This window comes from Dendronephthya gigantea, unplaced genomic scaffold (genome assembly GCF_004324835.1).
Source record: "Dendronephthya gigantea isolate DGI-Jeju-01 unplaced genomic scaffold, DenGig_1.0 000018F, whole genome shotgun sequence".
Lineage (NCBI taxonomy): Eukaryota > Metazoa > Cnidaria > Anthozoa > Malacalcyonacea > Nephtheidae > Dendronephthya > Dendronephthya gigantea.
This window is the reverse complement of record NW_021163028.1, coordinates 450,449-464,569: the sequence shown is the minus strand read 5'-3', so window position 1 is coordinate 464,569 and position 14,121 is coordinate 450,449. Positions and strand designations below refer to the sequence as shown.

The window sequence follows — 14,121 nt, the reverse complement described above, 5'->3', positions numbered from 1 at the left end:
CTGGATTTGTCAAAAATTATCCCAGTGAATAACCACTGATCTGAAATAAGACTCAGTGATAAAGTCATAATAACGATTAACGAATTCCTCGAAATGCTTCGCGACCAGTGTTCGCGAGTCGCGACCATTAATGGTAATAATACCTTGAATTTTTGAGCCCGCATGCTTGATTTGAACCGCAATGCAAAACGTCATCTTAATCTTGACAAAAATCACAATTCAAAATGGCGGCAGAAAAGTAACTAATGATTTGTATTTATCGAGAATCGAGATTACGACTGTCACTTATTGATTTTGGCAGAAAATTGTAGTCCAATCCAGGTGACGACATTGTCGAATTTGCTGTGTTTCGTTTGGAGAAAATATGTGGTCATTTGACTCGGATGGAAGATAGATTCCATTTTGTCGTCCGACTCGTCCGGGCTATCACAGACTGTCAGTACACTGTATCACAGACGTTATATCACTTATCCAAGACTTGAGATCACACCATAACAGAGTAGCTATTCCCAACATTCTCGAACAGACTAGAACTAACTCTGTCGGAAGATCAAAGTTTAATGTAACTCAAGAAGTCAAGAACAACTGGTCTATTTACTTGAGTGTGATATATGTCATATATCAGTACGTGACAATGACATTGCACATGGCAACATGCCCTTGGACCCTTGGAGTGGCACAAAGTACAATTAAAAGGCGATAATGGCGACTTAGGGAATATGGCATCTCAATTCGTAGTGAGGCAGGCGAACGCTTAACTGACGATGCAATAGATAACTTGCTAAGAGATGTGCAGCAGCGGTTTCCAAATGCTGGATACTGAAGGGTTTATTCTGTTCTGAGGGCAAGATCAGTGAATGTCACACAAGAAAGTGTAAGAGAGTCAATGCACAGGACAGATCCAGAGGGTGTTGCCATGAGGTGGCTATCAATAATTCCTAGAAGAGTTTATAATGTGCGAGGTGCTCTTTCCTTATGGCAGATAGATAGCAACCACAAGCTCATTCAGTAAATACTTTATTAAGATAAGAAATTACAGCTATGCAATAAAACAGTAATTGCTTAGGAAATGAATTGTATGTCCATTTCTTTTATTAGATAGCGAATTGTTGTGCATGGTGGGGTTGATGGATACACACATATTCCAACATTTCTGAAGTGTTGTACCAATAATCAAGCTGAAACTGTGCTCAAATTGTTTGAGGAAGCAGTCAATGAATATGGTTTGCCATCCAGAGTACAATTGGACAAGGGTGGTGAAAATGTCCTGGTTTCTATGTTCATGCTCAATCACCTGTTGAGACTTAAGAGGTCCAAATTGTGGTAGTATGATTGTGGACATAGTGTACATAATCAGAGGATTGAGTGACTATGGACAGACTTCTTTGATGGTGTGTTATAATAGCTATCACCTATTTTTTCGTTTGAAAGATTCCCTTGCGTCGATGTATCAAATGATATGCACTTTTTCCATATATATAAATAAAAGTATTACAATGATGCATTGTACCTTACAAGTTACCATTCATTTTTAAGCCATCCTTTAATTGATCCAGACTGACTTTTCATATATTCAAAGCAAAGTGGCATAGGACACACTGGGCAATTTCATCCTGGTTTTGAAGCTGAAGGATTAAGAGAATTTTAAAATAATATTTATATATGAATTATTATATCTATGAGTATTCTAAACTTTTCTAAAGTTTTCATTTTTTTTTAATCAAGTTCTTGCTTGCAGATAAAATTGATGTGCTGCCATGGCCAAGTTGCATTGATTACTTTAAATAAAATATAGTATCTTTTCAAATCAAAAAACGTTAATGAGGTGAAAATGCAATTGGTGCAAATTTAGCATATGCTTTTTCTTGTCAATATTTTCAAATTTCAACACAATAATTATTTGCAAAAAAACGCGCGAAGAAGCAGAATGGAAGAACCTCTTGTAACTTCACGCATATTGAATGGCACGTGGGCGCAAGGTCGCAAAGCATTATCGGGGAATTCGTACAATCAACCAATTCATTGCGATAATTTTTGTCAAATCCAGCGTTTACCTAACACCTCGTCTGGTGCCGCGTTTTATGATATAGTCTGACGCAAAGCATGACGGTGTGCGTGCTAAGTTCACCATTTTTCTGTGACTGACCCATGGGCTGTCAATGGAAAACCGAAGATAATCAAAGTGCAAAAAATGACAAACAGTCGCGTTGTCTTGCCAGCCTGACAATTTAGTCTTGCCAAAATTACCTATATACATAAAAAATAAATGTTACAAAGTAGTTTGCTTGAACTAACTGATAACATGCACCAACGTATGACTATAGGTATAAAGAGTGGTTCAGTGGTTGAGACAGATTATTCATTATGTTGCATTATAAATAGATGAATTATTGCATTTTGTGTTGCAGAGCTCGTTTGTTAGATTCAGAGATGCACCAACGTATGACTATAGGTATAAAGAGTGGTTCAGGCAATTTATTAAAATATGGAAATGTGCCCACTTAATTACCTACAAGACTACCTAGAAGATCTTTTTTCCGTTGGCAGCTTGGACCATAATATCAACCGTACGAAACTCTGAAACTTTATGATTGGGTAATGGCCATATGTGAAATTGTCATGTCCAACGTATGTCATTATTTAACAGAATAATGATTCGATTTTCCTCTGAATCATTTCTCATCAAACAGACCTTACTCTTTGATTTCTTATAAACAGGAAGCGAAATTAAAAAAACTAGGCTTTCCCTAAAAGAAAGAAAGACAATCAAGGGCCATTCGTTGAATTTTAGCGAATTTACTATAATGTGCTTATCTTGATTGTCTTTCAAAGTTTTTCATAAGAGTTGTACTGCATACTTTGCTCTTCAAACAGTATATGTTCAAGCCTTATGATCTTTCCATTTTGAATCTTCGTTATTTTTGCAGTTTTTTCTATTTTCCTTATTGCATGGAGGAGGCTTCTCTGCAAACGATCTGAAGCATCCTCTGATAGGTATGGCTTATTTATTAACTGGATGTCCTTGTGTTCGGTTTGCTTGTTCCCAGCATGTTGAGACTGATTCTCGATGCACTGCTAGTACAGAAACCGTAAAACCAGGTGCTGCTACACGGCCTACACCCAAAGGTCGCTTTAAGCTGCTAAACCAGCGCGGCCGGGGGTTTGCAGGTTTGTATTTTCAAACTTAGTTCTAACCAGCGTAACAGCGCCCCTCTAAGGTCCTGGATTTTTTATACTGATAGGCGTTTTAGTACGAATACATGAAAATTAATCATAATTAATTAATTATAATTTATATTTCGGACGTTTAACTGTTGGTTACGCAACACTTATTATTAGCCAAATTGACTCATTTTTTCGGTGTACGGGTTTTGGGTGTGCTAGCTCAATTTTAAAATTCTCTATCCTAAATTCACATCTTTCCTGGAAACGCCTTACGAGAATTGGTCCTGTGCGCACGTTTGTGATTGGCTGGCCTCTATCGGTATGGCGGAACATGGTGACTTGTTCCAAGAGAACGATATCCGAGGGTCGAAAAAGACCTGTGAAAAAGTTGACGTAAGGTGTGAAAAAGTCACGTCATCGAATGACGATTACCAACGAGGTCAAAAGACTTCTCAACAAACAAAGGCGCTGCTACGAATCTGTGAAATTTTTTTTGTAACAAAACTTTTGCGGAAAGAGGATGTTAATGACTTAAAACCGAAAAAAAAATCCGAATCTATTTTGTTGGTAAAGTTCTTCTCACAAAGTCGAATATTCGAAATATGGTATAATCAACATTGGTATGGTCGAATCAATAGAAATGGTATATACAACCTTGTTGTGGTATGCTGTACGTTTAATCTTGGTGAGTTCGAATATAGCGGAATATATATATAGTATGTTCAACCTCGATGAGGTCGAATAAATATAGATTACTTCGTGGTTGACGAGTGCGTACGATTTTTATGCACGAGTTGTGAATCGCAAAACGAACGGGTGTGGGATACATAGTCCAGGGTCGATATTCACTCTCCCTTTCAGGGAGACTGAAAATATACATCAGTGCCAGATTTGGCCACCAAACAAGTTTTAAAGATTTCGAAATGTTTTTAAGTAGTATTGTTGCAATTTGAAAATCATTTATTTTTCTAATGATTAACAGCGCGTTCATATATTCACCTTTCATTCGTGAACGAAATTAAAGCCATTGAAGTTTTCATGGAGGTACGAGCTAAAATACTTTACTCTAAACGTTCGTTTAGCGTATATTCTTTAGGGCTATATATTATACAGGGTGTCTCAAAAAAACCCGATAACTATTGAAATCACTCATAACAATGTAATTGTTAGAGTTTGAATGCCTAAATATTCTGTTGGGATAATATAACAATAAACACTCGTTGCTCCGCGGTCAGCTGTACCATTTTCCTTCGAAGCAATAACAAGGCTAATTTAAATTTAATCATATTCACATTTTTAAATTTTTCGTATTTAGCATTTTATTAGTTGCATTAAATTCCCACGGTCTATAATTCGAGAATACGTCATTCAAATTTTAACAATGAGTGATTTCAATAGTTTTCGTTTTTTTGAGACACCCTGTAGTTTAGAGACAAATACTAAACTGATGACAAATAATAATTAATTTGTGCTAAAAGTTTATTGCAGACGTCTTTATTTCATTGACTGATTTCTAACTTTCACCCATTTGCAAACGGTCTATTATAATCTTCGAACCGGGCGACGAATCACTCTGTTCTGCCTCACGGGGGCCTGGGCTGGGATGTTCCCGACTAAAAAAATTGAATATAAATATTCATTAACACATTAATTAACTTCAAACAAAATCAACATGCTGTCATATGCATAAACCCATCTCGAAAAGCTTGGAGTAACTGTACATTATAGCTACTTACAAATGTTTGTCTTCCTACCGTCGACTTCCCCAAAACGTTTGTCCAAGACCATTCTAATCTCTTCACTACTTGATGGTTCGCTTGCACTCGGAGTGTAACTCAACTTCGCGACTTGTACTGATTCCTTAAGGCCAGCTGGTGGTTTCTTCAGGAGATTCTCTGCGTAAGACAACATCATTTTTTGCGAGGACATGACCTCTTCGTCCGTTCCGCTGTCGATTAGCTTTTTGGAAAGTAGTACGGAACGACTTAAATTCTCAACATATTTTCTCGCCTCTTCTGTCGGTCTCTCCAGCTTCAACTTTTCGGCGGCGTAGATTAGCTCTGCTTCAATCAAAAGCACTTCAGCTTTTTGCTCTACCATTTTAGTGAGCTCTTCTATCACGCTTTCTTTTTGCTGAATAATTTCCCTCGTGGCATTTGCGGCGTCGCTATAGAGTTGTTCGTTCGCCGACAGTAATTTTTTAAGATGAGCATCGCCTTCAAGTAAAGCATTATTCATCGCTTGGCTTTTCGCGACAAGTTTCTCCTTACAGGAGCCTGCTACATTTTGAACTAAAAAAAGAAAATGGTTGCATAGCTTGGTGTGTTTAACCTCCATACATTCCTTACAAACAAGCTGGTCACATGTTTGGCAGTAAGCCGTCAATATCTCGTCCTGATGTTCATTGCAATATATCTTCTCTCTTAGTTTCTTTCGATTTTCCGGCTTGATCAATTCTTTCATCGCGAGCACAGAATGATTGCTGTGACCTCGATATTTATTATGGACTGTCAGACATTCCTTGCATAGGAATTTCTTACAGGTGAGGCAACGAGCGACTGAAGGACCTTCGGTACACTTATGCGAACACGTAACCTCGGTCGTCTGATTCAGTATGGTCGCCTCTTCAACCAAATTACGTATGAACGGATTCTGTCGAATATCGGGGGCCTGCTTTTGAGGTTTTATTGTAAACGTCTGGTGACAATTTGGACACGGAAGCTCGCGAATATGTCGACCGTCAGGTGCTTTATCACGGCACGATTTCACAATGTCTTCGAGACATACTTTGCAGAATGAATGCCAACATGGAAGGGTTCTCGGATCTTTTAACAACTCCAGGCAAGCAGAGCATTGTGATGGATTCATCAGGCTTGTTTGAGCTGCTTCGCACGTAAACGCCATGATTTAACGCTATGGTCGTTCGTGTAATTGATACTTGAAATGATATCTTCTTTCACAATCTCAAAACGTGACCTTCCGGCGATATATTTGTTCTAGAAATTCCAGTTTCATCCGGAACGGGTAATTAGGGTTGTCACACAAACGTAAATATGCATATATCAGTACACCTGCTTCCACACAAGCGTGCTTGGTAGTTACCGCAGAAAGGTTACCTGTAGTAGTTGTGTGTGGAAATGTATATCAGTTGTAGCGTAAGAAGATATTGTTTAGACTTGGCTGTGACATAATGTACCCGTTGAATGTCTAGTAACGCGAGCATGCATGCAACAATATCCTCGTACGTAACCTTGGTTACATAACAAGTTAAAAACAATATTTGTACCGGGAGTACAATTGTACAACTTTATCGCGAGATGTCCTGTGACTCCTGTCACGAAGTGAGATCATTGAAAACTAAACACGCCAGCAAAGAAAGAGTGCACACCAGCGCCAGAACTAGCCTTACGACTAAAGTACTGTTGAATATATGCCTTGAGTACTGAACGCGAAGACGCTTTGTTATGATTGACATATATACAGCTGGCTTCAATTAGGGTATATCAAGGTATATCCTTGATTAAAAATTATTTTTAAATAAACGAAGATACATTTAATCGTGTTTTATTTTAGTGTAAACGAGCAGAAGTGTGTAACGCGTACTTCCCCGTTTCATGAAATTTATTATCGTGAGAATGATGAATTGCTGTGGAATTGCACCCGGAACCCGGGTGAACATACAATTTAATCATATGATCTGTCTCAGGGGATTATCAGCCCTTCTTTACTTCTTAGGGATTATCACCCCACCTTCTAGGGGAGTATCACCCCTTCACTTCTTCGGGATTTTCACCCCATTCTCTAGCAGATTATCACCCCACCTCATAGGGGATTATCGACCCTTCTTCCAGGGGATTATCACCCCATAGCTCTTGGGGATTATCGCCTAAAGAGCGCTTGCTCTAGGGGATTATCCTCCCCAGGACACTTTTGTTTATAAACTGTAAAATGAATTTGTAAATAATTATCACCGGATGTGTGTTTTATTCTATACATCGCTAAGCCGAAAAGCAATTGAAACATGTTTTTAAGAGAAATGTGAATATTAAGATATTAGTTTACCTGAATCGCCACAAAAGCTTTACGATTTTTAATATTTAATGCAATGCATGATTCCTATATGTATAGTAAACTATATTTGTGAGTAAAAAATAGAGCAAGATTTGAACAAGACGTCGTCCATTACTTCCATTTTGGTTAACATTACCTACCACTCAACGCCAGTTAACGTCAATATGACGTAGCTACTTCTCCAGACCGGTCTAAAAGATAGATTCACTTCATTTGAAAATCGTTATTCTGATTAAAAGCAATTTGCACATTCTATTCTCTCCTCCAGACTCTGACCAAATCGAACGTTTAGGGCAAGATACTCTGGATAAAACATATACTATCAACACCATAGCCCTGAATAGTACAACTGTCTAGTACAACCACAGTACCACTTTGTACAATAGTGCAAAAATCTTTGTTTAAATACTACTTACTATAATTTATACATTCCATTGGCCTTAACCACTCCAAAAAAGTCGGCCAAGACCGCGTTAATCTCTTCACTCGATGGCTCCATTATACACGAGGTGTAACTCAGCTTGGCAACGTGCACTGGTGCCCAAAAATCATTTGGGCACTTTCTCAGTAGAGTATCCGCGTTATCAGACAGCATTTTGTACGAGGACACAATCTCTTCCCCCGTACCGCTTTCAATCAATTTTCTGGAAAGCTGAACAGACCGATGCATATTTTCGACATATTCCTTTGCATTCTCTGTTGGTTCAGCCAACCTCAACCGCTCACGGGAATAAATTGAGTCAACTTCATCTAAAAGCATTGCAGCCTTTTGTTCTATCATGCCGGTGAGTTGTGCTATAACGCTATCCTTTTGCTGTTCAATGTCTCTTTTAACACTTTCAACATCGCTATCAAGTAGACTATTCGCCAACAGTAAGTTGCCAAGACGACCATATCCTTCAAACAAAGCAGTATGCATCGCTTGGTTTTCCAATGCCAATCTCGTCCTACAGGAGCCTGCCAAATTTTGAACTAAAAAACGGGAATGAACGAACCTGGCGTGTTTGCCGTCCATGCATTTCTTACAAACCAGCTTGTCGCATGTCTGGCAGTATGCGATCAATGTCTCGCCTTGATGTTCATTGCAATATATTTTCTCTCTCAATTTCGTCCGATTTTCTGGCTTAGTCAGCTCTTTCATCGTGAGCACAGAATGATTGCTGTGACCTCGATATTTGTTATGGACTGCTAGACATTCCTTGCACAGGAATTTCTTACAGGTGAGGCAACGAGCAATTGAAGGACCTTCGGTACACTCATGCGAACAGGGAACGTCGGCGGTCTCGTGACTCTCATCCTGGATGGTCGCTTCTTCAACCAAATTACATATGAAATGATTTTGTCGCACATCGGGGATCTGATTGCGGGAATCGATTGTAAAGGATTGGCCACAATTAGGACAGGGTGACTCACGGATACGTCGACCGTCGGGTGCTTTGTCAGGACATGCTTGAACAATGTCTTCGAGACATGCTTTACAGAATGAATGCAAACATGGAAGCGTTCTTGGGTCTTTCAATAACTTTCGACAAACAGAGCATTGCCATTGTTGTGAAATGATCATGCTTGTTTGAATTGTTTCAAGCGACAACGCCATAGTTTAGGTCCAGCTATTGTATTTCCTATAATTGATATTTGATAAGGTATTGTATTTCACAATCACAAAAATGTGACCTTTTGATACATTTGTTCCAGAAATTCAACTTCCTGCATGCATAGATAATAGACCTTTTTCATAATGACGTCAAACGCGGAAAGTCTGATGTTACACGAAGTTTGATTGGCTCGATAGTTTTGTGGAGCCAATCAAATTTCGTGTAACATCAGACTTTCCGCGTTTGACGTCATTATAAGAAAGGTCTATTACGTGCTGTTACGCTAACGTAAATATACCTTCAGTTTTCTTGCCGTCGAGAATCTGTGTAATCCGCTATATTGATTCGGATTTGATAAATCACAGTTGCCTTGAGAGGTATAGCCATCTGTCGCGTCCCTGCTGACAGGAGCGGAGCGTCAACAGAACCGGTAAACCAACATACTTAAACCGCTTAGTATAAATATTTTATTCGGTAACCAGTCGGGGAAAACTAAAACGACGATTAAAGATAACTATGCCTATAGTATTTACATATATAAGATTATACAAAGACGAGACAAATGATTGAACATATAAACAAATACGTGGTGACTTATATCTTTGCTAGAACTAATAAATGTTCTCCGACTTCGTATGTGAAAAATGTTCTCCCAGTGTCCCCGATGAAGTTTAGTTCACGTTTTACCGCGCGTTGTTTGAGCGTTTTTACACTCCGCCCCCACGCTATTATATAATAGCATGCATAAAATTAGTGAGTCGTCACACAATCCATTTAAGGCCCTGTTACACGGTGCAATTTTTCTTGCAACTTGCAATGCAATTCTTCTTTTGAGAGATGTAAATTTGGCAACTACCGAACTTTTGTCTTTATTACAATCCATGGCTTTTCTTACACTTACATTTTGAGGCCTCTTCACTAATTAACATTTCTTAAAAGTAGAATGCATTGCAAGTTGCAAGAAAAATTGCATCGTGTAACATGGCCTTTAGGCTGCGCGCGTTCCACTTGACTGGACGAATTTTATACCGTCACACCCTCAGAAATGTTGGCCAACATGGTTGCCAAGCATGCGCGACTTTTTTGATGGTTGCCAAGAACTCGCTGACGATTTTCTTTTCAATTGTGAGAATTCGAACGTAGCGGATTTTCTTCACCGGTCACAATTGAGAAGAAAATCGAACGAAAAATTTCGTTATCGATCGAAAAATTTCGTCTGGTGGAAAATCGCCTTAGGAAAGGAGTGGGAAACCAGTAAAATTTGCGTTACATTTAACTCACAATTGGGAAGTCATGTATGTCCACGTCCAAAACAATGAAACGTCATAAATTTTATCGACCTTTAAGCACAGAGAATTTCAGATCGCATTTTAGAAGCTTTAAAGGACATGTAAATGCGTTCCCCAACGCGATGCAGTTGATGAATTTCGCGGAGCGGTTTTTGATCGCCATTATTTCCTTTTGGTTGTTGCTATGATGCAAAGACAAAGCAAAACTTAGATAGTAAAAATTCACCAATATTTTATAACTAATCGAACTAAGTGGCGTGCTTCATGCTAACACGAAAAACCAGTCAAATTTCCATCCATTCTTATCGTGTGAACATCTGAACTGGACAATTACGTGCGAATCCGTCCGGTCCCGACTGAAGGTAGCTTTCCTTTAGTGGAACAGGTACAATTATAAAGCAGAACGCGCAATGTTACCAGGGACGTACCAGTGGGGTGGAGGGGAGGCTGGTGCGGGGTGTAACAACCTCAACGAGAATGCTCTTGTTGCGGCCTGACCTTTACGAAAAATTTATAAAAAACTGAAAACTAATTTCGTTCAACTTCATAATAATGGAAAACATTATACTGATTTTTTTTCCATTTTCCAAAGAGGTATTAATCGGATTTTTCATCAAAATTATTATGTAATTGTTTCAGTCCGGGATATGCATAGAGCTAAGCTTAAAAAAGGTTTTGGATATATTATAATATATCAACGAGGTGCAGGTGCAGGAATAGCTATGACTAGTAATATCCCCCATCGATTATTTACATGTACAATGTATGTATAGTATATATATATATATATATATATATATATATATATATATATATATATATATATATATATATATATATATATATATACGCATGGTTGCTACCTTATTATCATTATGATTATTATTAGATAGATTGCAAGGTTATATAATGCCACAATCATGATTTTCCTTTTTTCTTTGCAAAAATTAACAATTACCACTGCACACGGCTTACACGAGCATTACCATGCAGCAAACGACAATCAAAATTGTCCCAAGCATTGGACGTCCATCATGAGCTGCAAAACAAAATGAAAATTAAGGTAATCTAACTACCGTAAAAGTCACAGAGGTAGTAAAATTAAAAAGTGAACTAAAAAACACTAAATTCAAACTAGAATTTACTTCGGAATGATCCATCTGGAAACTGATAACTATTATCATTACATTAAAGACCTATATCCTATGTAAAACCTAAGGAAAAGTAAATCATGTATAGCGTAAATGTTAACGGGCTAAGGCACCTAAAGTTTTTAAGATCATTAACTTGTATCAAAATGGCCGAGTAATCCTCGCCGGTATAATCCTTCCCCGTTCGATGTCGCAAAACCATAAAAAACTCTTTTTGGTTATGTGCCTTGGTGACAGTGATTCGTTTTTGCAACAAAAATGTTGGCTATCCGAAGTTGATTTTGTTGTCTTCAGGCCAAAAAAAAAATACAGTTGTTTAGTCGAACTGAAAACGTCAGTTTAGTGGCCATAATAGGAACGTGGCATTGTATATATAACAGTTACAACTTTTTTCAACTTATAACTTTTTTCAAAGCTTGGCATCATCGTCTGTTCAAATATTCTAAATGTGTCTTACCATCAGATTTTGGTCTCAGTGTACTCTGCGTCCTATTACCGTCGTCCGGGCGAATAATTAGCAAACTTGAAATGTTACGTTTCGAAGTTGCAACAGTCTCGTTGACAAATCGAAACTCCTGTAAACAAAAAAGTATTCCATGGTAGTCAAGCATTGAATGGTATATCGTCAACGTATGTGTCTGCGTGGTTGCGTCTGATGGTTGAAATATAGTGTCATGCAAAATCCGATGGTGGTTTCGGTGGAAGGTGATACAGATTTGGTATCGTGTTGGAATAGTGCTGGATATGTGTGTTGTAGACTTCTAGTGGCAGATGGTTGGGATGGTTACAGAAAATTCCTGTTGGATGTTGAATATCGTTTGTAATGGCATAGGAGTGATTTTCTAATGCATTGTGAAACGTACGAAGATTTTATAAAATAAAAGTGCAAAGGTTAAAAGAATTAACGAAAAAATACAACTTAAACCTTCGAGAAAACAGAAACTTCAAACGAGATAAAATTTGCAAGATCAGCCGCGAATGTGGATTGGATTGAGGCCGAGACTGACACTGATGTAGTTGTACTATCGCTGGTATTCAAGGAGGCTCTAAAATTTATTTGAATGCCGACGGAATCCTTGCTTTTTACAGTGACGTTCTTTGGAGAATATGAAGAAACAAATGACTTATCGTCGGACACCAGAATCGTGAATGTATTACCTGGACCGTGATTTTTCAAAATTACAATCATTTTCGCTGTATCGTTTGGTGTTAGCCTCAAATTGCTGTTTTGTACAGATATTTCAACTTCAAACTCCTGTGGTCTGATCACTGGAGGTTGGACACGCTGGATTGTTTCTCCATTTTTACCATAACCAATATACATTATCCTAAATGCATCGTGTGTGGCTTGAATGGAACCATAATACGAGTTATTATAGAATTCCAGGCCTTTCTGCAACTCGAATCGTTCCAAACGATCTCCTGTCATATTTATTATGTACCCTGTGAGGTTCCTGTTTACCATTAAGACACTTTCTGTCGGTTCCACGGTAATGTATAATGGCATTCCTACGTATATGCAATATAAATAAACAAAAGCCCAGAGAGGGGTAAAGGGTCGCAAGAGTCCCTAAAATTCTAGAAGAATAAAAATCAAACTATTGTTGGAAGTATATAGAGCTCTTTTAGAAAGAGTTTTGGGTTATTTATAGTTCAGGTAATGCATTATATATTCGATATTGCAAAATCTCACCCCCAAAACGAAGGAAATCGCATTTGCGCACTCCAAAATTTCAAAATTTTCTTGCGGGGGGATACCCCCCTAAAAGCGCTCTATCCCCCCAAATGTACCTCTTTTACACCTATCAAGGTTCGAATTCAGGCCATGCATTATCGTACCACAATAGTACAAATTTGCATGAACTTATTATGGCATTTTTTGTTGTGGGTCAATTTGGGCCCCTAATGAGAATTTTGCCCCAAGCTCCCAAAATTCTCTGGGCGGCTCTGACTAGAGACGGAAATATTAATTCCAAGTAATCATAACTATAATACAGTTCTGTGCGAAACCATGCATACAATGAGGTCGGTAAAGTTCGAGTTAAGCCTCCCGAGTTAAGCCCTTTTCGAGTTAAGTCCCGACCACGCCCAAGACACACCCTTTTTTGCAGAGGGCTTAATTCGATTGGTTTATATTCCCTCGTGGTAGTCGTAGTGGTAGTCAAATCTGAACCTTGCTAATGTTTAAGTTACTACCGACCTTTAACTGGATTCCCTGATACTGGAACCAGAACCTTTTCAGAGAAGCCAGAGAACTCATCTTTCTCATCCACACTGCAAAAAAACTTTGCGTAGATTTACTCAAAAAATTGAGTAAAACAATGCGTCCACAGTAACACATACTTTTGCGTTAATTTACTCATTCTGCTTGAGTAGATTTACTCAAATACTTGAGTAAAGTGAATGCGTCCACAGTAACACATACTTTTGCGTAAATTTACTCATTCTGCTTGAGTAGATTTACTCAAATACTTGAGTAAAGTGAATGCGTCCACAGTAACACATACTTTTGAGTAAATTTACTCAAAATGCGAGTAAAGTGAGTCGACCAAACAGATTAGAAAAAAATTCGGATGTAAGTAAAGAAATTACACGCAACCACGAGTGAAACAATTTTATATTACATAAATTTATAATTTATAAAATACAGTAATGTACGTTTAAAAGTCATGCGTATATATTTATACATTATGTTAGGGTCATGCGGTCATAGTGTTTATAGCTGTTCTTAACCATCTTCTCAATATCTTCATTTTCCTATACATAAAACAAAAGATATACAACACATTAAATATAGGCACTGAAAAAGTGAAGCCAAGATTACACACCTAAGATTGCTGTTCAAATGTA

The 14,121-nt window shown here is 38.1% G+C and overlaps 3 protein-coding genes across 3 annotated transcripts; all 3 read right to left on the bottom strand.

The window, feature by feature from the left end:
* Window positions 1-4,445: 4,445 nt before the first annotated feature.
* Window positions 4,446-6,464, bottom strand: LOC114520906 (transcription intermediary factor 1-beta-like). The gene is made up of 2 exons (XM_028541255.1): window positions 4,902-6,464; window positions 4,446-4,778 (listed from the first exon to the last, which is right to left on the bottom strand). Exons 1-2 carry the CDS (start codon window positions 6,067-6,069, stop codon window positions 4,708-4,710), a joined length of 1,239 nt encoding a protein of 412 aa, XP_028397056.1. The 5' UTR covers window positions 6,070-6,464; the 3' UTR covers window positions 4,446-4,707.
* A 1,130-nt stretch (window positions 6,465-7,594) lies between these two features.
* LOC114520951 (E3 ubiquitin-protein ligase TRIM33-like) lies at window positions 7,595-8,840 on the bottom strand. The gene has a single exon (XM_028541300.1). It carries the CDS (start codon window positions 8,831-8,833, stop codon window positions 7,652-7,654), a length of 1,182 nt encoding a protein of 393 aa, XP_028397101.1. The 5' UTR covers window positions 8,834-8,840; the 3' UTR covers window positions 7,595-7,651.
* A 2,145-nt stretch (window positions 8,841-10,985) lies between these two features.
* On the bottom strand, window positions 10,986-13,584 carry LOC114520962. Its single transcript, XM_028541323.1, has 4 exons — window positions 13,472-13,584; window positions 12,197-12,780; window positions 11,729-11,846; window positions 10,986-11,159 (listed from the first exon to the last, which is right to left on the bottom strand). Exons 2-4 carry the CDS (start codon window positions 12,776-12,778, stop codon window positions 11,092-11,094), a joined length of 768 nt encoding a protein of 255 aa, XP_028397124.1. The 5' UTR covers window positions 12,779-12,780; window positions 13,472-13,584; the 3' UTR covers window positions 10,986-11,091.
* Between the last annotated feature and the right edge of the window lie 537 nt (window positions 13,585-14,121).